At 44.6% G+C, this 27,828-nt stretch overlaps 3 protein-coding genes across 10 annotated transcripts in view; 2 read left to right on the top strand and 1 right to left on the bottom strand.

The window, feature by feature from the left end:
- Positions 1–2,172, top strand: part of ANKRD13A (ankyrin repeat domain 13A) — a 39,947-nt gene extending 37,775 nt beyond the window's left edge. The window contains exon 15 of one of the 2 annotated variants that reach the window (XM_019950212.3): positions 162–2,172. In XM_019950212.3, the coding sequence (XP_019805771.1) occupies positions 162–357 (196 nt within the window). In that variant the 3' untranslated portion in view covers positions 358–2,172. The remainder of the gene's footprint in view (positions 1–161) is intronic. The other variant, XM_019950213.3, reaches the window with a different exon arrangement.
- LOC109552581 (uncharacterized) lies at positions 1,411–9,872 on the bottom strand. Its single transcript, XM_073790202.1, has 2 exons — positions 9,706–9,872; positions 1,411–5,848 (listed from the first exon to the last, which is right to left on the bottom strand). Exons 1-2 carry the CDS (start codon positions 9,836–9,838, stop codon positions 5,763–5,765), a joined length of 219 nt encoding a protein of 72 aa, XP_073646303.1. The 5' UTR covers positions 9,839–9,872; the 3' UTR covers positions 1,411–5,762.
- Positions 9,873–10,032: 160 nt separating this feature from the next.
- Positions 10,033–26,989, top strand: LOC109552610 (uncharacterized). 7 transcript variants are annotated; one of them, XM_073790200.1, is made up of 8 exons: positions 10,033–11,202; positions 12,581–12,676; positions 13,348–13,474; positions 15,083–15,217; positions 19,276–19,383; positions 20,971–21,041; positions 21,780–21,804; positions 25,902–26,989. In XM_073790200.1, the coding sequence occupies exons 2-8, from the start codon at positions 12,596–12,598 to the stop codon at positions 25,955–25,957; spliced, it is 603 nt and encodes a 200-aa protein (XP_073646301.1). In that variant the 5' UTR covers positions 10,033–11,202; positions 12,581–12,595; the 3' UTR covers positions 25,958–26,989. The 7 variants fall into 7 exon arrangements, 4 of the variants coding, with proteins under 4 accessions (XP_073646301.1, XP_073646300.1, XP_073646302.1 ...); XM_073790199.1 differs by having other exon boundaries at positions 22,874–26,989; XR_012325209.1 differs by having other exon boundaries at positions 10,036–11,202; positions 20,868–21,041.
- The last annotated feature ends 839 nt before the right edge of the window (positions 26,990–27,828 follow it).

Genomic DNA, 27,828 nt, shown 5'->3' with positions numbered 1-27,828 from the left:
CCCCAGAGTTACGTGGGATCGATGGCATCATGTACAAGAGGGGACAGGAAGCGCCGGACTCGGCGCACACTGGGTCCGCAGTTAAGAAATATGGCTGCTGCTGCTGCTGCCACGATGACGATGTTAAAACAGTTTCTCTGCCCCATGTCGTTCTCACGCAGGGCTGTCCAGGAGAGCCTCCCCTCCGACTCTGAAGGCCTGTGCCCCGGCGCCTCCCGTGAGACCAGCCGTTTTGACAGCGACCTGCAGCTGGCCATGGAGCTCTCCGCCAAAGAGCTGGAGGAGCACGAGCTGCGGCTGCGGGAGGAGGAGGCGGAGCTGCAGCAGGTCTTACAGCTGTCGCTCACCGAGAAGTAGTCCTTCCTGCCTCCCACCCAGAGGCTCTGTCCGCATGCGGGCCCAGGGACTGCGCCTCACACGATGCAGCATCGGACCCTGCTTTCCACAGAGGTGCGGGGCCAGGGCCCCCCCGGGGCCACCCGCAACGCTCCCCGTGAACGGGCTGGCGGCCAGCGGCCCCATCTCCAGGCTTGAGGGGAGGAGAGCGTCCTCACTTTCCATAGCTGTACTGGCTTGCAGGTCACGTTTTTACTACCAGCTTTAGATAAAAACCCAATCCCCAATCCCACCCCGCAGGTTTGTACATTAATTTTTATCAAGGAGTGATAACAAAACAAGTTCTTGCGGAGTCAGGGTGCTTTTATATACGAGAGCAGCAGCCTTTGCAGAGTGTGGTGTATGAGAACTTGGGAGACACTTCTGTACAGTTCACCAAAGAAATGGATCATTTGTGCCCTTCTGCTTTTCTATTTTTACCTTTCTACAGGGTTTCTAGGGCACTGTCACTGTTCTACTCCGTCCCCACCTTATTCCACTCCTTCCACACCCAGCTAGAGAGGAGATAAGTACAGGATCTATTTTACTTTAGGGTTAACTATTTGCATCAAATTAAGATATACAGATGCCAACAGATGTTGCCTTAGCCTTAAAAATTACTAGTGGTTTCAAACCACCTCACTCCACTTTGAGGGATCTGATTTGAATTTGTAAAGGCAGTTCCTTTGAGAGCAGGATCCTCCAGGCTAAATCCAAGGCAGCTAATCCTGGCGCTGGAGGAGCCGCTAGTAGAGCCCGAGGCTTGTTACTGAAGTGAGCAGGCTGACCAAAGGATCACCAAACCAGGGGTGTGTTCCAGGCCGCCTCTGGTGAAGGGTCTCCATGCAGAGGCCTAGGAAGACCTCACTACGTGCCCTGGGCGCACCTGAGAGGAAGGGGTGGGCTTGAAACTAGAAAGGGAGCTACAAACGGAACTCAGTGGCTCTGTATTCAAAAGGGAAAATGATGATTCTACGTTACTTTTTAGAGTTCAAATCAACATCTTTCTGGATGAATATATTTTTTAACAGAATCTTTTTATTATTTTTAAAAGATATAAAAACGACTACTCCCATCAGTAGCAATACAAGGTTATACATTTTAACCAGATTTTCTCAGGCCTTTTTTGGATACCCTTAGTAGTTAACTATTTTGTCTAACCCTTCTGTAAATAACCACCGCACAACATAGAGAACCTGGGGAGTACGGCCGAGGGCACCCTCACTCCAGCCCGGCCCAAGGATTCATTCCTACAGGCTGCACTGAAATCACCTAGGAACAATATCCTCCTCCTCTGTTTTGCGTCCATTTCCTGTCTGTTGCGCTGCTTTGGGGACGGGAAGGGAAACAGGAACTACCGTTCCATTTAACGGCTGTATATACAGTTAGCGTTGCCAATGAAACGTTCCCAAAGAATTGTGCTTTTGATTCCATATGACCATCTGCCTTTCTTTTCATGGTCTGACCAAAATTCCTTCTCTGCACACGAGGCCAGTATATGCAGCATCATGTTTGTTTCAGATACACAGTTAGCATTTTGTTTACTTGGCGTTTACCTTGAGCCAAGATACGTCTTGGGAATGGCTGCAGTTAGGCCCCATCGTTTACTCACTAAGGTGAACAGAGGTAATCTCTGTTTGCATTCCATTGTTCTGCTTCCCCATGTCTTTGACTTTCTCCCCAGGAGGTCAGTTAACAAGGGACTGAACTTTGTGTCACTGTCACAGCAGTTTTCGATATGTGTTCACTCTTAAAATACAAATAAAGACTGCTTCCTTAGAGGGTGCTCGTACAATATTCTAGACAGCCTTTGAGTCTTTTTTTCTCTTCACATTTTTCTAGTCCCTTCCTGTTATGTACGTTACTGGAACATTAGAATTCCTCCCAGTCCTCGCTCGTGCGTGACAAAGGTGGCACAGTCCTCTCAGCGTCCTGCCCAAGTCACACGGTCCACACGCCCGCACGCTAGTCCTTTCAAATGGAAACTCCAAAGCCAGCATTGGGCCGCTCTGAGTACCTCTGCAGCCCTGGAGAGGGACTGTCTCTTGTGGAGTGCTGGAAGCCAAGCCAACATTAGATCTCTCTAATCTCAGTAAATCTGCTGTCTCCTTTCTTGGAAGTTCAGGTGATGATTCAGCCTCCTGGACTTGCCGTACACCTGAATATGTTGGTAATAAAACAAAAAAGGCAGTGACCAGTAAAAAATGTTTGGGTTCCGGAAATGAGGCCTTGGTATTTCCAGAAGTTGTGAAGGATCTGCTTTGCTTTTTGGGGTGGGGTGGGGTGGGCGGGAAGTAAGCAATATTTTGAGCATTGTGAAAACTGTTACTCTTCTTAGGTCAAGACAAGCCATACCTATGGCTTATTTCATTAAACTAATAGTTTCTAACTTTATCTTCAGGGTTTATTAAAGCTTGGGTGGACCATTACCAGCAGTAAACTTTCATGGAGCAACTTCCACACATAAGACAGTGCTGGGAATTAAGTACAGTCCTCCCTCACTGTCTGCAGGGGCGTGTTTCCGGGATGCCCCATGGATACCAAAACGCTGTGGTTGCTCAAGTCCCTTATAAAGTGGCATGGTATTTGCATATAACTTACTGTATCCTCCTGAACATTTCAAATCATCTCTAGATCACATACCTGATACAATGTAAATTATATAAATAGATATAAATACAATGTAAATGCTAATGTAAATAGTTGCTGGTGTGAGGCAAATTCAAGTTTTGCTTTTCAGAACCTTCTGGAATGTTTTTTTCCCCAAATATTTTTAATCTGTGGTTGGGTGAATCCACGGATGTGGTGGGCTGACCGGGTAACAAAGTTCCTAAGATACACAAACAAGCTCATCACACCATGCTGGATGAGAGGTGTCAGGGCAAAGTCTGCTCTAAATAATGACAGGAAAGAGACCATAACCACCAGCTTGGTCCCAGTTTCCTCCTGAACGCAGATGACATCAAAAATGATGAGTTGGACTACAGCAACTTCAAATGGCTGCAGTGCCGTGAATGATGGGAGTTCAAAGTCCAAGCTAGGCCCATGTCTAGAAATGAGTGTGGCTATAAGATTGAGATCCTGTGGGAAAAACTGTAATCCACTAATAAGACTCCAAGCCCCTACTCTCAAGCAGCACCTGCAGACTTCTTAATCTCAACTTTAAAGAAAGTTAAGATAGTGTTTGCTAAAATAACTTGTTTTTATGATTGGTGTAAATTAGTCGAATGTGTTAGGGGACTTGTTACAGTTCAGTTTAGGAAAACTAGGGTTCAGCCACTGCCCCTCTGCACTCCTGAAGATGAAGATCAGGAGAATAATTCCACTTGAAAATAGCAATTGGTCAACCTCTGGTGCATAAAAGTTTTCAGTTTATTGCTCTCTCGCTCCTGGAATTGATGTTGTCATCTTTACTCATTTCTCTGAAATAAGCTTTTTTCTACAAAGGTTATTCTTTGTCCTACTTTTGACTGAAATCTCATACTTAACAGACAGTAACACTGGGATGATGATGCAGGCTGGGTTTTGGATCTGTATGGGGAATAACTATTGTTTCAGAAAACTGAACATGATCCAGTTACCTGGCTGGTGATTACTGGGCAAACGGCAGGTCACAAGGTTTATGGGCCTGACAAGTTTTTACCGTTTCCTTTTAAAATTCTAAAAATGGCAGTAAGTTTTTAGGCAGATATCAAAACATGGCATCCCAGATGAGGCGGGGATGTGGGCTCCTGGGACTTAACTCTGTCCGTGCCAAAGTCTCAGAATCCCAGTCACTCCTCCCTCCAGTCAATAACCACGGGCTTCCAAGGCACAGGCCAACTGTGGTGACCCCACCTCCATCTGTGTTACTTTTTACATCATTTGATCCTCACTATAATAAAGAAAGATAAAGTGTGTATATCACTGTTTCACAGATGAGAAAACTGAAGCTCTAGAGAAGGTAAGCCTGTTTATAACTGGAGCTGGGACAAGAATCCAGGTCTTCTGGCCCCTGGCCCAGCCTGAGAGATTACTTACAGTCAGTTTTCTGAAATAATCAATAGCTTGCCTTGGGGCAGTAGTGTTATTTCACATATTAATTTAAAATTCCACTTCACAGTGCCTCAAGAGATTAAATCAGATTCAAGTGTGTGCACACGCACACACACACCCCTACCTGCATTTTAAATGCTTGGAAAATAATTACTAGGAATAAAACAGCACATAAGATTTTACTTTAGTTTTAATGGACATTTTGCTCAAAAGCACGTTTCAGTGACTCAGTGTTAGGGTTACAAACAAAATCCTTAAGTCAGTTACTGTATCCCACATCAGTTATTTCACATTAAGTGCCGGTTGTTAAAAACAAAATCAGTGCTGTGCTTGAATGGAGCACAAACAAGATAAGCATTTTAATTTAACAACAAAGTTAAACCCAGCACCCTTAAAATAAAATAAATACTGTATGTACGAAAGTATTTCCATGGGGGAAAATTCCAGTTCACCAACAGTGCAAGTGAATAGCAGCATTTTCAAAGTTGAACTTAAACTGTGTAAACACACACCCACCCGCCACAGTGAACACGCACTTCTGTAGGCCCTCCCCACCCAGGGCGGAAAAGAGGTCCTGCTGAGTCTCTTTTAGATTCCGAATCAGAAAAGCTGCCCTGACTTCTAGGCCAAGGGCTGGGAAGACTTAAGTGCAGGACAAGGAGATCAACGTGTCTGAATGGGACCAATTCTTTTTCAGATGGGCCAAGTGCTAACACTTCCAGCCACCCCCAGTGCCTCCCAGCCCAAGGGTGCCCGTGGTCACAGGCCTAGCTGGTGTGACCCCAACTTCAGTGGGGGCGTCTGAGTGCAGAGCTCCGTGCAGAGTGAGGAGTGGCGGCCTGTGTTCCCCACAGCTGACACTGCTTTGCAAACGGGGCATCTAGGCCAAGTGGGGATAATTAAAAACATTTGGGATTCTTAACCCATTGTGACCAAATGGTTCTTAAGCAGGGAATGTCTACATGTTAAGTCTTACTCTTCTTAATATTTTCAAGCATTAATGATTATTCCTTTCCAGTGTGGATTTTACATCACTCACAAAGTCATGTTTTCTTTCTCGTGAACACTCCAACTTTACACTGAACCTTGGAGCTTCAGGTCTTACTTTCAACAGGTACAGCCAGATATAAAAAGAAACACTGAGAAGCAGGCTCAAGTGGCCAAATACTTGCATTACAGTGTTAGGATAAGATAATGGCTAGATGTTTTTTCTAAATCATTCAGCATTTACCAACTGTCCAGACCGATGATCGTTTCCAAGCAGTTAAGTTCTGATTCCACCTTCTCCACTGACCCATGTGCAACATGACTTATTCTGGTCCCAAAGGCTCGTGGGAGGGCTGGCTTGGCCATCACCGGCGCCGAATGGGCTTGTAGACGCAAAATGCCATAAGGATCACGGTCACCAGCAGGATGCTGAAAATAGTTCCCATCAACACTGCAAAAGGAAAACAGGTTACCTCCTAACGGCAGCTTCAGGTTCTGTAAGTTGTCCACTTACAACGATTTGCCAAATGCCACTTGGTGCCAGGCACTGTGCCAGGTGTGGGGGAAGCAGCCATGACAGACCCTCTCTGGGGGTGTCGCCATGCACGTGAGGAGAGAACGTAAATGACAGCATTTCACACAGCTTTTAAGTGCCGTGAGGAAGACAGTAATGTGAGAGTGCTGGGAGTGGTGATGGAGGAAGCAAGTGAGGAGGGGACAGACAAACTGGGGCCTTAATGGGAGGAAGGAGCCGGCCATGTGGAGATCTGCATGCCCAAGGATCAGCTAATGAAAGCACCTGAGGCCAGAACAAGCCAGAAAGTCAATGAACAGGAAGGAGGCGAGTGTGGCTGTGAGGAAGGAGTGAAGGAAGAAAGGCAGGGAATGAAGCCAGAGAGGAAGGCTGGAGCCAGTTCATGCAGAGCCTTGTAGACCATGAAGGAAACATGGATTTTATTCTAAGTTTAAAGACAGGGTTGTAGGCAAAGAATGACATGATCTGATTTAGTCGGGAAATAAGATCCCTCTGGGACTTCCCTGGTGGTCCAGTGGTTAAGAATCCGCCTTACAATGCAGGGGACGCGAGTTCGATCCCCGGTCAGGGAACTAAGATCTCATGTGCCGCAAGGCAACTAAGCCAGTGCACTCTAGGGCCTGCATGCCACAACTACTGAGCCTATGTGCTGCAACTACTGAAGCCCACGTGCCTAGAGCCTGTGCTCCTCAACAAGAGAAGCCACCACGATGAGAAGCCCACGCACCGAAATGAAGAGTAGCCCCTGCCCGCCACAACTAGAGAAAACCTGCACGCAGCAACGAAGACCCGATGGAGCAAAAAATAAATTTTAAAAAAAGGTCTCTGTTAAAATCTATGACTTACATGAGTTAGACGTCATATCTCAAAATAGCCCTTGTTACCTAAATACCTGCCCTAATTTTTTTTTAAACAAACTTATTTATTTTAATAAGTTGCTTAGTTGCTCCACGGCATGTGGGATCTTCCCAGACCAGGGATCGAACCCGTGTCCCCTGCATTGGCATGTGGATTCTCACCCACTGTGCAACCAGGGAAGTCCCTGCCCTAATTTTTTTTTTTTTTTTTTCAGTACGAGGGCCTCTCACTGTTGTGGCCTCTCCTGTTGCGGAGCACAGGCTCCGGACGCACAGGCTCAGCGGCCATGGCCCATGGGCCCAGCCACTCCGCGGCATGTGGGATCTTCCCGGACCAGGGCACGAACCCGTGTCCCCTGCATCGGCAGGCGGACTCTCAACCACTGCGCCACGAGGGAAGCCCCTGCCCTAATTTTTAAAGTTCAGAATTCCATGAGTTTCTAAGGCTCTGACTACAATTGGACCTAAAGCTGTCTTATTCCATTTAAACCAATTTTTTTGCGTTTTGGAAAGGCTCTAAAAAAACAAAACAAAAACAAAAACCTCCAAAGCAGGAATGCAGGGGACTAGAATTGGAGAATGGAAGTCTTCTTAAAAAATACAAAAAATGAGCTTAAAACCAAGAGTTGTTAGGTACACGATATCCACTGGAATAGCTATACTTTTGGGCCTTGATCTCCCACTCTTCATCATTATCTTTTCTCCCTCCCTTTAGTTGCCTGAATGGCAGGCCCTGGCAGAACCGTTAAGACTACTTAGGTCCTTCCTTATGGTCACTTCCCCTTTTCGAACCTCATTCTCTACCCTATAACATGGGGCAAATGAAACCCATCTCACAAGGCCTAGATATCAATGTCATTAAAATAATGAATTTCAAGTGAAATGTGTTTTGGAACTATTCTAATACTGCATTTTTTTTAAAGATTGAGTTAACACTGTCACATGGAATCTATTGTTTTAAGTATAATTATTAAAGTGGCCAGCATATTCTAAAAGAATCCGAAAATCTTAGCCTTGGAAGGGTCCCAAAAGACATTTGATCCAGCTTTTCACTGCATGTGAACATTTTTTCTACAATATTCCTGGCAGTTCCAACTCTTATTTGGAATACTTCTGTGACATTTGTTTGTTAACCAACCAAAATATTGGAAAATTAGAAAAGCATATCCACATCATTACTGTTTTATCTGTCAACTGTATCTTATTCAAATAAATCTCATTTTAGAGCTCAAAAATTTTTTCATATTTTTTATGAAAAGCGCTCAACACAGTGCCGGACAGATAATAAGCACATGATAAATGAAAGCCATTATTACCACCAAGACAGGCAGTGCAGCACAGTGGTCAAGAACGCAGGGTTTGGGGTTAGACTGTCTGGGTTCCTGTCTACACTTATAGACTACGTGACCTTACAGAAGTTACAGTCTCTCTGTGTCTGTTTCCTCTTCTTTAAAAATGGAGATAAAAATACCCACTGCACAGAATGGTCTAGGGCAGTGTTTCTCAAACAAAGCTATGGTAAAGGACTAGTTTTTGTAACTTTTAGTCTGTCCCAGGCCACTACCTAGCCCTACTGTGTATGACTAATTAGCAGCTCCCTCTACCTAGAAAGCATTCCGGGTTAGGGACCTAGAAGTGGTTTCGAGTTGCTTGGATGTTGCAACAATGTCAAACCGTTAAATTTCTAAACAATCTCAAATGCTGTAAGACATCTCTTTGCAGATAACAAATAGTTTGCAGACTTCACTGCTCTGCCACCACACTTTTAATAGTACTGTTCTCAACCAGCGGGATTTTGCCCCAGTGGCAAAATCCATTTGGCAAATGTTGAGAGACATTTTGATTATCTGATCCGGGAGTGGGGTGTGCTACTGGCATCTAGTGGGTAAAGGCTGGGGACGCTGCTAAACATCTTACAGTGCTCAGAACAGTGTGTGCTCACAACAGTATGTTCCCCGCCCCCTAACAAAGAATCATCTGGTCCAATATGTCAGTAGTACCTAGGTTGAGAAATCCTGTTCTGAAGGATTAAGCAGGATAATGTATGGAAACCACTTAGCAGAGTGCTACGGACACAGTTAAGTGGTCAATACATGACAGACAATGAGTTCATGGAGAGTCAAGGTAATCCAGAAACAATACTATGTAGCAGCTTTGCAGATATACAGACATACCAATGACGTTCAGCGCAAAGAAAGGACTTTGGCAGAACAAGATTCAGAGTTATTGTGAAGTTTGCCAAGCTTTAAGCTCCAGGGCCCCTTCCAAAGCCATGTACGCCCATATGTACGTATGTATGTGTGTATATATATGTACATGCTGATGACATCCTCCCAAAAGGTATGTTTCAAGCCCCACAAAACTTAGGTTCTCCTACTGGCCTCCACCACTTCCTAGCTGTGTAACCTTGGACAAAGAACTTCACCTCTCTGAGTTTCACTTCCCTTATCTGTAAACAGGGCTCAAAACCGTACCTTTCTGATTAACTTACTGTGAGGCTGAAATAAACTCACGTACACAAAGTGCTTAGTACAACACGGTATATAGGAAATGCTCAACAAATGCCAGTTATCATTATGACTATGACTATTAGTTCCATTAGAAAAGAAGAAGGGATGGGGTACATATCATGCGCCGTATTGCCTAGCTTGGGCCCACACAGCCACAGAGGAGGGGACCCAGATTGTGACCCGGGTCATTCATGCAACCAGCATGTATCAAGCCCACCGAGGACCAGGCCTTCCGCTGAACCGCAGCTCAGGCCTCTGTCCCAGGCCTTCGGAGAGAGAGGGTCGCACCTGCACCGCCTGCCCCCACACGGCCCCCGCCGTCCACCCGCGCATGCGAAGCTCCGGCTGCCTGGAACTGCAAAAGCGCAGACCCGACCCCACCGCCCGCCCGCCCACGGCCGCTCACCCAGGTTCTGCCCACGCAGCACTGCATACGGCCGGCTCCGCTCCGGCGGCTCCACGGGGCTCGGGGCCTCCGCCTGTCCCAGCAGGAGGCTGCACAGTCCGAGGCAAAGCCACTGCCAACCTGGATGCAACATCTTCCCTACCCAGCAGTGGAGAGCTACCCACTTCCGCCGGAACCCCCGCCCCGGTTACCTCTCGCGCACCGCCTTCCGTCGCACCGGGCGCGCGTCGTTGCCAGGGTGACTGTACGTCCCGGCCAGAGTTCGGCCCTCACCAAGCTTCCTCCCGGATCCACGTTCCTCCAGGACCAACGTTTCCGCCCGGGCCAATTTTCAGGGGGATCACCGTTCCGTCGCGGCAACGTCCACCTCGATCCCAGTTCCGCCCCGACCAAAATTTCCCTCTTTCTTAGAGTTCTAGGCGGGCCTCTTTCCAGAGAGGTTTCTTAGGTCCGTTTTGGACCTATCGAAGGTATTTTACAAATCTGTGTATTTTCTTACTAAATCTCCACCACAGGCCTGAGAAATAGACACTGTATTCCTATCTTACAAATGCCACCTTCTCAGGGAGTGTTTACCTGAACATCTTTTGCTGAAATTGCAGCCCTTCCACTCCCTCGATATATACACTCCCTACTCTTTTGCCTCTTTCATCCCCTCTTAACTTCTCCCCATTTACCCTATACATTTAACCTACATTTTGTTATTTTGTGATGTTGACTGGAGAAAAAAGAAATCACAAGGTGAGAGTTGTGAGTTAAGTTTTATTTGTGGCAAAATGAGGACCTGCTCTGAAGAGGTAGGGGGGCAGGTTGCTATATATATGATTTTAGTGAAGGGGGATAGGTGCAATCAAGCACACGTTTTGGCAGAAGGTTGCTGCCAGTCACGAGGAACAGATGTCTCTGTCAATGATTTTAGTGCTTTCCTAGATTGAAGATGCAAGAAATTGGGCTCATAAAGTCTTCTCCTGAAAAAGATCTAACTACCTGAAGGCCTGCTCTGCCAGTTTTTCCCAGAGCACAGAGTGCCACATTCCTGATCTCTTCCCTGAACTCCTTTCAGGGTGTGTTGAAGGTCAGTGACTGCAGTGGCTAGTGACGTCATCCTCGTAGAGGCAGATGGCGAGAGACAATTTTTAGTTGGCACTGGGTACCTGCTATCATCCTAGAATGTAAGGTCCATGAGGGCAGAGATTTGTTCTTGTGCACTGTTGTTTCATAGCCTGGAAGAGTAGCATATTATGTTCCATGAACGTTGGCTGAATAAATGAGGAAACAGCTTAGTTAAGTGTTTGGCCCAATGCTGCACAGAATAATACCTGGGTCAAGGTATTGTTGACCTAGGTATTGTTCTGCGTATTTTACCATTCGCTGAGACGATGAAACCAACACAGAAGAAAGGAGCTCTGAGATGATTGCAGAGATGGAAATGAAGTCTGATGACATTGAGCATCTAGCCCCAGACACCTGGGCTAGACTTTGCAGTCACTTGACCCAGTAAGTTTCTTTCTTCTTTCTTCCTTCTTCCCTTCCTTCCTTCCTTCCCTCCTTCCTTTCTTTTTTGCTTTAGTTTCTTTGTTGAGTCAGGTGGCTGTGATTTTCACCCCAAAGGATCCTGACCTGGTAGACCTGCAGAAACCTGAGTTGAACAAGAAGTATCCCAACTATTTTAGCAAAGAGAGTGACTGTCTCAATTGTTGACCTGTCCTTTCAGCTAAAGTAGGGCCCAGCCATCTTTGCTCTCACTTCCTCCCTCTCATATCCTTAATTCATTTCAGTGCATGTTGACATGAAACAGGAATTCCACATATGACCTTCATGTCCTTTTAGACCATTTTTCTTACTTGGGCACTTGAGATTGCATTTTCAAAATGTTAAAACCCCAGGAGAAGTACAGTGTCAAATAAGGACAAGAGACTGGCTTCCAAGAAACTTATATATTTAAAATACAGCTGCAAAATGTATATTTTCACCTACATTTAGAGCAGGGAAGCAGCTGTCCTCTCCTGTACCATTTTTCCTTTTTATTGTTAATCAAGGTTGCCTTTTTCACTTTCCTCAAACAGAATCATGTTTATGCTCCTGTGTCCTGAGACAAGGTGAAATTTAGCTTCATCAACATTCTAATTTTAAAGCCATCGACTTGGCAACTTTTGCCCTCCGTCATTTTGAGTACATCTACTTCAAGCACTTTGAAAGTTGCATCTATTTTTGTTTGTTTGATGACACTGAGTCACAATTCTATTCCAGAGAACTATGTCCCTGGCCAGGGGGATTTCTGTGTAAAGGAACATAAATGACCTTCCAAAGTTAGTGTTAAGACTCAGGAACTAACTCCTAAAACTAGTAAACCATTTGGAATCTGGGACTAAACACTTTTTTTTTAAATAAATTTATTTTAATTTTTTTTTTTGGCGGCGTTGGGTCTTCATTGCTGTGCGTGAGCTTTCTCTAGTTGCAGAGAGCAGGGGCTGCTCTTTGTTGTGCTGCCGGGCTTCTCGTTGTGGTGGCTTCTCTTGTTGCAGAGCATGGGCTCTAGGCACGCGGGCTTCAGTAGTTGAGGGCTTCAGGAGTTGCGGGCTTCAGTAGTTGCGGAGCGCGGGCTTAGTTGCTATGCGGCATGTAGGATCTTCCCAGACCAGGCCTTGAACCCGTGTCCCCTGCATTGGCAGGTGGATTCTTAACCACTGTGCCACCAGGGAAGCCCATGTCACTAAACACTTTCAATCAACAGGAAACATTCTCCTCTCCCCCTAGCTCCAGGCAACCATTAATCTATGTTCTGTGTCTATGGATTTGCCTAATCTGGACATTTCATATAAATGGAATCATACGATATGTTATATATATTTTTTGACTGGCTTCTCTCCCTCAGACACATGAAGGAGACATGCTTATGTCCACCTGGAGGCCTGTACAGAATCATTCATCCTGCATCGTTCTGAGTAACCACCATGAGAAACGACACAGGGTATGTAAGACGTAGAGGAAGTAAACTTATTGTGCTTATACGTACAATGTTATATACTGAGACAGCAATTCAGAATAAATTCTTGCTTCTCATAACAACATCGATGAATTCCAGTACTATTCAGACATAATATTCAGCCAGATACAAAGGTGTTCATACTTGTGTTTCCATTTATTTGATGTTGAAAGCAGAGAAATATAAAGTATAGTGGTCATAGTCAGAACATTGGGTTCCTTTTGGGAGTTGCTGACTGGGAAATAGCAAAAACAATGCTGTCTAGGTGTTTCAGAAATTCTTTATATTGATTTGGATGTTGGCAGTACACACATTTATGTTTCTAAGAAGTCATCAAGTTGTATACTTAATATCTGTGCACCATATAATATGTAAAGTAGCCATCAAATAAAAAAAAATACCGAGAATATTTTTCTCACAAAGCAAACTTCTGGCCCTGGTGTCTTCCTCTGAATTCTTCCGAATATTTAAGATAGGAATAATGCCAGTCTTGAACACAATCTTCCAGAGAAGAGATTTAGAGGAACCACACCCATACTGTTTTTATCAGATCAGGAGAATTTTGATACCATCTTAGCAATAGACGTTGCAGGAAAGGGGAATTACAGGTCAAACTCTTCTGAATGGTGATGCCAAAATCCAATACCAATTATTAGCAGTCTAGATTCAGAGATTTTTACAAAGGAAAGAAAACTGGGATTTCATGGCAGGATTTCCATAAGGATCACTGGGTGTTTGGATGCTTCCTGGGAGAGTGGAGAGAAGAGACAATCACGCCATCAGGTTAGTGGAATGAACATTTGGTGACCGAGGTTAGGAGGGCCTGGGTCATCCTCAGAGAAAGTCCTGGGGTAGGATCTCTAGGATGGGGCTATGGAGGGGTCCCTTTAGGAGGAGATGGGAGCCTGTCCTCTGCTACTGCAGGATCTAGGGACGATGAGAAGCTTGCAGGGCCTGGATTCTGGTGAGGAAGGATGAGCAGAAAAGGTGTGCACTCAGAGCCAGTGCAGCCGGGGCCCCTCCCCAGCCAGGCCGCTCAGAGAGTTGCTCACATCAATAGTGAAGCACTGAGGGTCACAGACTCAATTCATTAAATTACAATGCACCAGCCTAGATGCCCACTTTCCCAGTTAAGTCACATGAACTGCTCATCCAGGATTGGTCCGTTGAAAGGAAGTTAATTCTTGGCAGAGCTGTCATGTGACAGTTGGTTTGGAATGTCCTGAGTTCCGAGCCAGCTTGGGGGCCAAACAGACCACTGGTCATTCAGGGTAGTCCACACTGGTCATCAGGAAGGCTCAATGTGAGACAGCTGACAGTGGGAAGATGCTGGGGGAGGATGGACACATGGTTGTAATACTTCCCCTTGTCCTTCAGAGGGGCTCTGTTTGGAGGAATCTGCCATGTTTGGGGTCAGGAGTTGAAACTTAGAGGCAGGAGGCTGGGTCAGGGTTTAAGCCCTTCTTGTAGCTCAGGATCTCTTCCAGGGCATCAACTCTCTCCCACAGAAACCCTGGAGCAGGGTATTTTGAAAAAAAAAGAGGGAGAGGAGCCCTTGATTTGTATATAGGGCGAAATCTAGAAGTCTTAGGGGTTCAGGGATCTCTGTTCTCAAGGAACCAACTACATTCCTGTCCCAATTCCATTGTACATCATGTGACTGGACGAGGCACTTAAAATCTCTAAATTTCAGTGCTGTGAACTACAGAATGTGGGTTTTACAGCTCCTGCACTGCCCATTCCACAGGGCTGACCTGGGGATCACAGGAGATGATAACAGATATTCTCCATGAGCTGTAAAGTGCCCTTCCCACGTAAAGGATGAAAAGTAAACATCCACCCTTCCCTGTCCTATAGCCATCCAAGTCCTCTCTCTGGAGGCAGCCCTACCTAGATTCTAACTTATTCTTCCAGACATTTAATGATCAAACACTTAAAGAGGATTTCTGAAGTACTCTTTCTTAATCTTTCCTTGTATTTAATCATTTCACGCCTCATACTATGATGCTATAGGTTCTATTTAAGGACAGTGCAGAGAACTCAGACACAGAAGGGTACATAATCTTCCTAGGTTCATGCAGCTTCTAGTGGGATTTGAACCCAGATGATCAGGCACCAGCACCCATGCTCTCAGTCTATACTGTGCTGCCTTCCTATATTGCCCCATCTAAATAAAGGTATTTGCCCATGCAGTCTGTCTCTTGGGTGTTTTAAGTGCACGCCAAACTGCAAGATCTTCCTAAAGCCCAACTTTGATTCAGGAGGCTCTGCTAGGCAGCTGGTGAATAATGGGATCAAAATTTGAACTGTGAATAAGTTATCACTAATTTTCCTGTGCTCTTCTGCTAGCAAGGTGTCAGCTGCTCTCTTTGTTGTGAATGCATTTCCCAGAATCTGGCCTGATGGATACAAAAAGAAAATTTGATCCTCATTCAAGAAGATATGCACCTCACCCCCAGAAGTGGGTCAGAAAAATGGGCATCCTGCCATACCCCAAAGTGCACCCTACAAATGAGTCAATTGAAGGTACTTTGGAAATTAAGTCATTAAATAGATTGAAGAATAATGATTGAAGTTTATTCAGTGTACTATATGTAAGAGAAAAGTATAGAAATGCTAAGCCATATTCTTTTCTTTTTTCCCATGTGTGAAAATTTAGATATACTAAGTCAGTAATTTGTGCTATGACCAGAGAAGTAAAGATGCATTTACAACTCAGGTTTGGTTTACATTTAATAGTAAACAAGGTCTTAGCTAATGTTTGGGTATTAGCTGATTGCTGAACATTAGCAGAAGTAGGTCTTTCCAAGGAACAGTGCAGCCAGATTTTTTTTTCAGATTTTTTTAATTAATAGATTTTAGTATTTAGGACAGTTTTAGATTAACATAGAAAATGAGCAGATAATAGAGAAAGTTCTCATATACTCCCAGCCCCCACCCCAGTTTCTCCTATTATCAACATCTTACATTAGTGTGGTATATCTGTTACTATTAATGAACCAGTATTGATATATTATTATTAACTAAAGTCCATAGTTTACATTAAGGTTTACTCTTTGTGTTATATGTTTCTATAGTTTTTGACAAATGCATAATGTCTTTATTCACCACTACAGTGTCATACAGAATAGTCTCACTGCCCCTGTGTTTCAGCTATTAATCCCTCTTCCCTTTCCAATACTGTCTCTATATTTTTGCCTTTTCCAGAATAGTCGGAATCACAGAGCACGTAGATTTTTCAGACTGACTTCTTTCACTTTGTAATATACATTTAAGTTTCTTCCATGTTTTTCCACGGCTTGATAGCTCTTCTTCTCTCTTTAAAATTATTGGATAATAACTCATTGCATGGTTGTATCAAAATTATTTAAAATAAAAAACCTATCCGCCCATTGAAGGTATCTTGATTTAGCAGTCATGAATAAAGCTGCCATAAAATGTCCCGTGCAGGTTTTTGTGTGCACATAATTTTTCAGCTTAACTGGATTAATACCTAAGAGCGTGATTTCTGGAATATATAGTAAAAGCATGGTTTGCTTTGTAAGAATTTGGTAGAATTCACCAGTGAAATCATCAGGGCCTGGTGTTTTCTTATTTTGGGGAGATAACTCATTATTGATTTAATTTCTTTGGTAGAAATAGGTCTATTCAGATTATCTATTTCTCCTTGTGTGGGTTTTGGTAGTTTATGTCTTTCAAGGAATTAGTTCAGTTCATTTAAGCTGCCAAATTTGTGGGCATAGAGTTGTTCAAAATATTCCTTTGTTAACCTTTAAATGTCCGTAGGCTCAGTAATGATCACTCCCTCTTTCATTTCTCATATTAGTAATTTGTGTCTTCTTTTTTCTTTTTTTAAAAATTTTATGGACAGCCCAGCTAGAGGTTCATGAATTTTATTGTTCTTTGCAAAGAGCCAGCTTTGGTTTCATTGATATTCTCTTTTGATTTTTTGTTTTCAATTTCAGTGATTTTTGCAATAATTTTTATTATTTCTTTGCTCACTTTATATGTCTTTGTTTAGCTTTCTAAGATGGAAGCTTAATGATTAATTTTATATCTTATTTTCCATTATGTTGCATTTAATTCTATAAATTTCCCTCTTAGGGCAGTGTTTCCATACATTTTGACAAACTGTATTTGCGTTTAATTTGGTTCAAAATATTTTACAATTTTCTCTTGAGACTTTTTGTTTTTTTGGGGGGGGTGTGTGTCAGGTCTTCGTTTCTGTGCGAGGGCTTTCTCTAGTTGCGGCGAGCAAGGGCCACTCTTCATCGCGGTGCGCGGGCCTCTCACTGTCGCGGCCTCTCCTGTTGCGGAGCGCAGGCTCCAGACAAGCAGGCTCAGTAGTTTGTGGCTCACGGGCCCAGTTGCTCCGCGGCATGTGGGATCCTCCCAGACCAGGGCTCGAACCCGTGTCCCTTGCATTGGCAGGCAGATTCTCAACCACTGCACCACCAGGGAAGCCCCTTGAGACTTTTTATGACCCATGTTCTATTTAGAAGTGTATTGTTCAATCTACAAGTATTTGGGGATTTTCCTACTATATTTTTTGCTGTGATATCTAGTTTAATTGCATAATCAATTTCCTGACTCTGCCCATGTCTCCGTTCAGCTTTTTTAATATCTCAAGATAGTTTGTAGTAAATCTGCCATATTGTATTCCTTGAGGATGGTTTTTGTCGGGTTTTTTTAGACAAATACTTTCTTGTTGGGATTCCCTAGTGGCGCAGTGGTTGAGAGTCCGCCTGCCGATGCCGGGGACACAGGTTCGTGCCCCGGTCCGGGAAGATCCCACATGCCACGGAGAGGCTAGGCCCGTGAGCCATGGCCACTGAGCCTGCGCGTCCGGAGCCTGTGCTCCGCAACGGGAGAGGCCGCAACAGTGAGAGGCCCGCGTACCGCAAAAACAAAAAAAAAAACTTTCTTGTTTCTTCTTATGCCTTGTACTTTCTTTGTTGAATACTGGACATTTGAATCTTATAATGTGGTATCTATGGAAATCTGATTCTTTCTCTTCCGCAGTGTTGGCTGTTTTGTGTGTGTGTGTGTGTTTTAATTGTTATAGGGTGTTTCTGTGCTGGAATCACTCTGTGGTATAAGCTTAAGGTTTTCTCAGGTCTTTTCTGAGGCTGTGTCTTTCCCTGGGGATGTGCAGTCACTTTCTAAATTCTCCCATACATACGATTACTTTTGAATATCCTAATCTTTAAATATCTGGCTCCCACAAAAAGGGAAAGGAAAAAATGAAAGAGAGGAAAAAAAAAAGATGCTTTCCCTTAAATACCCTGGAAGCCACTCAACTGGTGGGGTTTGAAACAATAGTGGCCTGCCTTTATGTCTGCACCTCCATTACAGAAAGCAGTAATCCACAATCAGAACACAGATCCTCAGCATTTAGAGCGCAAGGTTCTTATTGCCCATTGTAGCTCCCACAAGCTGATCTAGGAATGCTGGTATTGCTGCCTGCCGTGGGGGTCATGTTGGAGGATGAACTCATTAGTAAACTCTCTCACAGTTGTCTGACTAGTATGAGTATGCACAGCCATTAACCAATGAATACACAAATGGTACAGAACAGGAAGACTGGAAGCAAAAATATCATCTATTATTTGTGGCCATTTTTAAATAGTAGGATGTCAGTATTTTCAAAACTTCTATAACTGATTGTATTTATGACAAAATGTTAGTGAATGAATATAATAGAATATTTTGTCTGGAATTAAATCCAGTCCCCCAATAAATGTTTGCTTTTCATCACTTGCAAAATTCTATACAACAGATGATAAATGTGGTAATAGCATATGTGATCCATGGAGACTGAAATGGTTTTTGGAAGATGTTAAAAATGTAGCAGTAATTTAACTGGACTTCAAAACGGGCAGGATGAGTGATGGGACTCTGTCATGAATGATAGCATATAGTTTTGTAAATTGAATATTTCACAGTGATACAGGTTTCCTTCTGCTGAAAAGCCAAGGGCTGTGTCTTTCCCATCTTCTCTGCTCCTCTCCTTTGCTTTCCTTTGTCCACCAGGCAGGTGGCCCTGCGGCAGCTCTGTCCATGCTTGTTTACCAACCACATCCATGCAGCCTGTCTCCTTGCCCAAGTCAGCCAAACCTCCCTGAGGGCCTATTGGAGGAGCTCCCTCATGACAGAGCAGAGGAAGAAACCCTATCTAACACCAAGGCAGGGTTGCTTGATTTTGTCTGAGATCATTACGTTGCTTTGTTCATTTATTTCACGTTCAATTGAATTCATGTATTCAAATCTGACAATGAAGATTATAGATGGTATATACAGTTTCCATGCTGGGGAGAGTGTCACTTAGGAGTCTTTTACCAACTGACATGTGATTCAGGAGGGCATTCAAAGATGGCAGCGTCAATTACAGAACTCCGTGGTAGCAAGCATTTCCACCAGCAGCAATTTCTCCCCCTTGGACAAGAATTATGTAATTGCCAACTAAAATGGACTTTAGTGACATGTTCTCCAGGAAAAGCCGGTGCCTTTTGGCGTGAGGAGGTTTGGTCTGTTTTGCTTTGGTTTCCCTTGAGTCAACTGCTGTTTCCCATTTGGTTTTCTAGACTCACCAAGAGAACAAAAGAACTATGCAGGCAGTATACAGCATGATGTGACCCTCATAGCGTCGTCTTTTCTGTATTTGCAGTTGGCCTCAAGAACCAGTGAAAAGGGTACATGTTTTTTGTTGTTGTTGTTTTTTAATTAATTAATTAATTAACTTTTGGCTGTGTTGGGTCTTTGTTGCTGCGCGTGGGCTTTCTTTAGTTGGAGCGAGCAGGGGCTACTCTTTGTTGCGGTGTGCGGGCTTCTCATTGCGGTGGCTTCTCTTGTTGCGGAGCACAGGCTCTAGGCAAATGGGCTTCAGTAGTTGTGGCACGTGGGCTCAGTAATTGTGGCTCACAGGCTCTAGAGCGCAGGCTCAGTAGTTGTGGCACATGGGTTTAGTTGCTCTGCGGCATGTGGGATCTTCCCGGACCAGGGCTCGAACCCGTGTCCCCTGCATTGGCAGGCGGATTCTTAATCACTGCGCCACCAGGGAAGCCCAAGGGTACATATTTTAGAATCACTCACTTGCTGAGGAAAAATCTAGAAGAAAAGGGAGGTGGGGCTTTCTTGCTGGTTTTAGTCTAGAAAGTCACCCTATTTCCAGCTTCCTGCTGGGATGAGGATTACGGGTGTGGGGTAAGGACCGAGTTTCCAGGTAGAGAACTATGGCCATGGTCTGCAGCCCCTGGGAGCAGCTGTGTTCCCTTGAGGTGGTGTGGGTCAGTGCCCATGGGGCTTTAGGGTTGTCTGTGTGTGGGTCTGTGTGATGTGATTGTGATTGTGTAGGCAATACGTACGGTTAAAAATACGTGTTTCCCCAGTAGATATGTCCCACTTAACACATCACAATCACAAGCGTCACCTTTCTCAAAGAAAGTCCTAACACCACTGCGCACTTTATGTACATTGTCTTGTTCAACCCTCCCCACAGCTGTGCCTGGGCATTGGTTTACTATCTCCACTCCCCTGGGAGAGAAACTGAGGTGCAGAGACGATTGACCCAAGCTCAGGAGCTCCTACATGGAAGAGCCAACGTGGGAGCCCGGGCATGTGGCTGGTGCTCTAGACCGCTGACCTGCACTTGTCACTCAGCCACGGGGTCGTTCATCTCAGGGCAGGAGCTTCGCAGCATCCGTGTACATCTACGGGGTCCCAGACACAGCCCACCATCAGGAGGTGTTCTCAGTGGGCACGGAGCCCAGGGCACTCTAGGTGCATTTAACAGCCGGCTTGGGCGGAGTCCTGAGTGTGAACGCACATCAGGAGCCTGGCGCTCCTGGTCAGTCCACAGCTTCTGAGAGGTGTGAGGCTCCATGTAGACGATGCAGGTCGGCATCTGTCAGTGCTGGGGTCACTCCCCAGCCTCTGGCCCCAAGCATATAAGAATCAGGGGTATTTTAGTGTATTCAATAATATTATCACCGCAAGTTCTGCAGGTGTCAGGTGGTGTGAGCTTCATACCCTGGAACAGCGACAAATAAGAACTCAGTATATGGCTTTGTTATTAGCCTGGACCCTGCTTCTCATTTCTTTCCTGCTCCTCTCCTTTGCCTTCCTTCATCCACCAAGGAGGGTGGCCCTTAATGCCCAGTCCTTGCTTGTTAACCAGTCGCTGCCGTACACTCTGGCCCTGGGTCCACATCAAGCAAACCTCCCTGAGTGATTCCTGAACAGCATCACCAATGACTGACAGTCACTCTGCGTCCTTCCAGCTCTCCCCGAGGGCCTGGTGGAGGAGCTGCCCAGGGACAGGGCAGAGGAAGAGAGTCCATTTAATGCCAAGGTAAGCTCACCCTTCTTCGTCTGAGATAGAAGTGCTGCTTTCTTGGTTTCTTTCTTTCTTTTTTAATTCGGTTGAATTCACATATGAAAATCTGACCATGTGCATTAAAGGTGGGATTTATAGTTGCCTTGTCGGGGAGCGTTGAGTCTCTCCCCAGTGACCCCTGATTTAAGAAGCCATTCAGAAATGCCGCATCAGCTTATAGGTCACGCAGGGACCTTTCTTCATCAGAAATGTTTCCTCAGGGGACTTCCCTGGTGGTCCAGTGGTAAAGAATCTGCCTTCCAAAGCAGGGGACACAGGTTCGATCCCTGGTCCCCTGGTCAGGGAGCTAAGATCCCCCATGCCGTGGGGCAACTAAGCCTGTGTGCCACAACTACTGAGCTTGCACGCCTCAACTAGAAGAGCCTGCGTGCCACAGTGAAAAATCCCTCATGCCTCAGCAAAGATACAGGGTGCAGCAACAAAGACCGGACACAGCCAAAAAAAAAGAAAAAAAAAGATGTTTCCTCAGTGGATTAAGAATTTTGCAAGGGGCAACCAATATGCACTTGAAAGATTCATGGTGCAGGAAAAGCTTGTGCCATTTTCACCAGTGTCTCCTATAGTATCTTTTGGGACATTTGACTGGACAGTTTCCCATCTGTTTTTCTAAAGTCACCGATTGGATAAAAGATCCATGTCAACAACACACAGCGTGATCTGATACTCATAGTGTTTTCTTTTCTGTAATTGCAGGTGGCCTCAGGGGTAACTGAAAATGGTACGTACTCTGGAATCAATCATTTGCTTGGGGAAAAAATGCTGATGATAAGGAAGGTGGGCTTTGTTTGCTGGCTTTCATCTGGAGAGCCACCCTGATTCTGAATTCCTGCTGGGAACAAGGGCTGAGGATGTGATGAAAGAAGCTGATTTCCAAGGCAAAGAACCATGGCCGTTTTTCAAGAAGCAGTTTCATTGCCTTTAAGTGGTGACAGGTTGTGTGCATAGCAGTGGGCTGTTGTCTGTGTGATCTGGGTGGTGTGATTCTGAGTGTGCATGTGCACATGTGTGTGTCTGTGTGTGTGTTTCCCTAGATTGCCTCCAGCAAGGCAACTGCCAGTGTCAGCTTCTAAATGAAAAATCCCATCGCTACTGTTTCATGTGATTATATCTGTTTCAAAATGTATCAAATTGTACACTTAAAATGTGTGCAGTTCTTGTATGGCAGGAATACCTCAATAAGCTCAGGGGAAAAATCCCATCACCAGCGAGGCAAATGTTCATAGGGTTCCAAGTGGACAAAAGTGTGTTTCAGAATCACTGTGATTGAGTCAATAACAACTTCTATTAATAATTCTCACCTCCGTCGAGCCCTTTATAGTGTCTTCAGGCAGTTTGATTGGTGGTGAATGAAAAGCAGCCATCATTGTCCTTATTTCACATAAGAGAAAACAGAGGCTGGAGAAGGTGGGTGAATTATGGGGGGTCGCACAGCCCATGGGTGGGGAACTGGGTGAGGCAGTCTGGAGCCTTTGATCCAGAGCCTCTGCACTTTCTCCCACACGTCTGCTGCCTGGGAGAGACTGAAATTCTCCTTTGATTTGGCATCAATTATGATTTTAATCCTTGTTCCTAAGCCTCTTTGTGTGGGATGCTCACTGGACCTGAGATGCAGTAACCCCAGCCCTTGATCCCTCAGATACTTTAGTATTAAATGGATATTTCCCCCAATGATGCTTCATTCCTGCTTCTTCCCTTCTTCCCCCAAACCTTTAGATTACAGGCGGTCTCAGCATTAAACCTCCCCCATCTCGGCTATGGTGCTGGGGCAGGGTTCCTTCTTTTTGCAGGAGCCCCGGGGGGAACCCACATGTCACTCTCGGTTCTGAAGGAATCTGAGAAGGGAGCCTCCAGGAAGAGATTCACCCCAACTTTCACCAACTGAGATCTCATATTTTGCTTCAGAAAATGTTGCCAAGAGTAGCAAGTGCCATTGTCGTGTGGAAAGTCAGAACCGTCGCTAATGCCAGGCCTAGTTTCTGTGTTCTGGGCATGAAACACTGGACAGAGATCTCCTTCAGGGACCGAGCGTCAGGAGCTCCCTTCCTGGGAGGATGAAGGGGAGGTTATACGTTGCGAGGTGGGGAAAGAGGAACTCAGCAGTGGGATAGGAACTTCGCCACTCACGTCCCTGTCAAACCTGCCAGAGGAAATAGCGTCTGGGTTTCTTGCGAAGCCTTAACAAGTCAAGGGAGTTGTTTCAAGTCAATATAAAATGAGACAAAGTAGGGTTTGGGTTTCCTTTTGGATCATGAATCTTGTGTGGAATAGATTGTATTTTAATAGAATTTGATAGTCCTGTAGGCATCAGTATTTTTCCCTACAAAACAAAAAGACGAAACTGCTAGACTGAAAGATGTCACTGGTCAGATCAGCGGTGGAAAGGCTAGTAAACTACTCTGCAAGGAGCAAGCAGGGGACAGGTGGTCACATCTTCCCCCTCTTTGGATTCTAGAGCTGCACTGCCCAGTCTGGTAGCCACCAGCCAGATGTACCTGTTCATATTTAAATTAGTTAAATTAAATCAAATTAAGCATTTGTTCCTTCATCACACTAGACACGTTTCAAGTGCCCAAGAGCCCTATGTTCATACAAATGAACTTATTTACAAAACAGAAACAGACTCGAAGACTTAGAGAATGAACTTACCGTTATGGAGGGAAGGATGGGATGGAGGGATAGTTAGGGAATTTGGGATCAACATGCACACGCTGCTATATTTAAAACGGATAACCAGCAAGGACCTACCATATAGCACGGGGAAATCTGCTCAATGTTACGTGGCAGGCTGGATGGAAGGGGCGTCTGGGGGAGAATGGATACATGTATATGTATGGTTGAGTCACTTTGCTGTGCACCTGAAACTATCACATTGTTAATCGGCTATACTCCACTATAAAGTAAAAAGTTAAAAAAACGTTTTTGAAAAAAGCTATAGAGGGCTTCCCTGGTGGTGCAGTGGTTGACAGTCCGCCTGCTGATGCAGGGGACACGGGTTCGTGCCCCGGTCCGGGAAGATCCCACATGCCGCGGAGCGGCTGGGCCCGTGAGCCATGGCCACTGAGCCTGCGTGTCCAGAGCCTGTGCTCCGCAGTGGGAGAGGCCACAACAGTGAGAGGCCCGCGTACCGCAAAAAAAAAAAAAAAATCAGCTTTTATTCCCTAATCAGAACTTTTCTTGGGGGGAATTTCCTTTGCTTACCTGAATTGGTCTAATTATCCTATGTGTCTAGAAACATGGGCCTAATATTGATTGTAGGAGTTTTTATATTGTTCTGTGGTCCACTGATTAAAGATGTGTCCTCTCTTTAATGTGTTAGATTCATGAAAGCAGACACCATAGCTGTGTTTGCTCTTTAATATATGTTAGTCTAGATCATAACAAAAGATAGACATCGCATCTATTCTGAATCAAGGAAAAGTAATTTTATTTATTGCAGAATAATACTGAAATTATAAACTTTTTTTTCTTTACAATTCCCTTTCTCATTTCATCTTGCTGACTGAATTCCGGGTTTTCATTTTCCTAGTGTTACAACAAATGAATGGGTAATGTTAGGAGTCCTGAGACAGTGGGTTATCTTGGCCAACGTCAAGACAGAGCAAGAGGCATCTTTCCCAGCCAGTCAGAGATTTCCTTGGGCATGAGTAGGGATGCCTTTGGACCTCGATGGCAAATTAGAACTAGAACTTGCTCAGAGGAGAAGGGAAACTGGAGAAGAATGGCTTTCTGGACTGCCAGCATCTCCAGCTAGCCCTAATTATCAGAGTCTGGAGCAGAACTGCTTATTCTAACAAGACTGTGGGTGGAGGCACAGGAAGCTTCAGAAGTGCCCCTGTTGTCTGGAACAGTGCCACTCACTTTGTTAGGCTCTCTGATGATTGGCTCAGTGGAAGATGCTGGGACATGTCTGATAGTCAGACTGTGGGTTGTCAAGGACAAAATGTCTGGGACCGGTTTTGCTATCCCCAATACAAGTTTGCATGGAGCAAAGAGTAAACTCACTTAGAAAATCAACAATTCATTTTTCTCACAACTGATATTGTGGACTGGGATATTTACCAAACATACATTGATCCATCACAGTGGTTGCCCACACCCAGTGTGGGTTAGAATCACCTGGGGGCTGAGAAACATTGCAGATTCAGACAGTAGTGGTTTTGCTACTCTTCACGTGTGGTCGGGAACCAGAGGTATCATCCTGGGCTCATGTCAGAATGCAGATTCTCAGGCTAGTCCAGCCCTATAGAAACAGAATCTGCATTTTAAGAAGACCCCAGGTAATTAAATGCACATTCAAGTTTGAGAAGCCATAGTTAAAGCAGTGCTTCTCAATAGAAATAGAACATGAGTCACATGTGTAATTTTAAAGATTCTTGTAAACTTATACAAAAACGACTTCAATAAAATATGTGTTAAACTCAATATATCCAAAATATTATCATTTCTCTATGGCACTACCCCTGTTTTGAGTGCTCAGTGGCCACCAGTGCCTACCCTATTGAACAGCACAGATCAAGGCATGACCTAAATACTATATCCTCTTAAAAATCTCCAGGTGGTTCTAATTCATACTCAATGAGAAACACCATTGTTTAGGGGATAAAAATTTAGGCGCCAGAATTCAAATAATGCCCATATTTAATGGAGACCTTAGCAGAGTTGCTTTTTCCTGGGTCCTCCATGGGGAGGAGTAGTTAGGACAGATGCCTCACCTTGGAGCTTTAGCATCCTTGGGTTAAACTGTGGAACATTACTCAGGTGGGGCTCTCGCCAGGTTCCTCAACTGACCATTTGTCTTGGTCTCATTCTTCTCAGTGAGCACAGAGCAGAACGGGCACAATGAACACTTCCAATGGGGCTTCCTCTGTTGAATTGATGCACCAGAGGCAGCAGACATATCTGTGTTTTAGGTACGTAGGTTTTTCAAGATAACCTAGGCAGATGAGACATCTACTTGCTTCTTTAAAATGTTTAGCCATAGTCACTTTCTGTGGAAAAATGAGCAAGTTGTTAGAGTTTCCATGAGTTGAATGACCATTAGTGCTTGGGGCTCTATCCTTTTTACTTGTATAGATACATCAGGTTCCTAATATGTGCCATCCATTGTGCTAGGTAATGACATAAAATGTAAATATAAGTATAAATATAAATATAACTGACCTTTGCCCCAGAACTTCTGGTATTTGGAGTGCTAGTTAGAATGAAAGACTCAATCCAGGGACTTCCCTGGTGGCACAGTAGTGAAGAATCCACCTGCCAATGAAGGGGACGCGGGTTGGAGCCCTGGTCAGGGAAGGTCCCACATGCCCCGGAGCAACTAAGCCCATGCGCCACAACTACTGAGCCTGCGCTCTAGATCCTGTGAGCCACCTCTACTGAGCCAGCATGCCACAACTATAGAAGCCTGCGCGCCTAGAGCCCGTGCTCCGCAATGAGAGAAGCCATGGCAGTGAGAGGCCCGCGCACTACAACCAAGAGTAGCCCCCGCTCTCCGCAAGAAAGAAAGCCCACGTGCAGCAACGAAGACCCAACGCAGCCAAAAATAAATAAATGAATTTATTTTTTAAAAAAAGTTAAGTGCATTGATGGAGAGATGCATTACATTAAAGAAAAAAAAAGGAAAGGAAAGAAAGACTCAATCCATCATTTAGCTTTGACTTGAGTTAGTGAATGGACTAGACATGGGTTGTCCAGTACTGTAGTCGCCAACCACAGGTTGAAATTTGGCTTATTTGAACTGAGATGTGCTCTGAGTGTAAAAATGCACAATGGATTCTGAAGATGGAATAAGAAAAAGCAAATTTCAACTATCTTATTGAGATCTTTTAAACAATGTTTGTGTCGTCAGTGTAAATACCTGTTGAAGTGATAACATTTTGCTGACTAAAATTATTTTGACTTGTTTCCTTTTATTTTATTTAATGTGGCTACTAGAAAATTTATAATTAGATATGTGGGTTACATTCTACTGGACATCCTGGTCTAGACTCAGAGATCCTCCAACTCCCGCCAGCTGGTCCGACTCGGCTGTGGCTCAGGTCCCCAGCAGCAGGTGAGAGGTTGCATCAGTCAATGGGGGAAACTCGATTCACCATGTGGTAGAGGACTCCATCCAGGATCTGATTAAGGAAAAAGAGAATCATCTCTCCAGCCTGGGTGTTGAAACCTAGTCCTGCCTACAGCTCCTGGAGCAGAGGGCCCAAGGGTCCCTAAGTGTACACACTAGGTCTGGGATTGAGCTGGCCTCGGCAACACTTACTGTATTAATAAATTACTCCAGGGACTCCCCTGGCTGTCCAGTGGTTAGGACTCCGCACTTTCACTGCCAAGGGCACAGGTTCAATCCCTGTTTGGGGAACTAAGATCCACGAGCCATGCAGTGCAGCCGAAAAAAAAAAAAAAATTACTCCATTCCCCAAAATTTGGCTGTCATATTTGCCTTTTGTAGAAAACTGAGAGGTAAAAAAGAAATTACGTAAGATTAGACTCACCTCTCCTCTACTAGATTCTCCTTAAAGTGACTCAGTTCTGGAGTGAGAGTCACCTACAAGGGGCTTTTTTATATTGAAGCATCCTCTTCCCACCCTATTCACAACAGGCCTCACCTCTTTAATCTGATCATATTTTGATTTAATTCTGGCAGAAATATGATTTACTAATGACTAAGAGGTCACCACAAATGTTTTTATTCAACATTGAACCAAAATGAATTGCATTTTCAGAAATTTTGTATTTGAGTATT

This window comes from Tursiops truncatus, chromosome 13 (genome assembly GCF_011762595.2).
Source record: "Tursiops truncatus isolate mTurTru1 chromosome 13, mTurTru1.mat.Y, whole genome shotgun sequence".
Taxonomy (NCBI): domain Eukaryota; kingdom Metazoa; phylum Chordata; class Mammalia; order Artiodactyla; family Delphinidae; genus Tursiops; species Tursiops truncatus.
This window is presented reverse-complemented; position numbering and strand designations above follow the sequence as displayed.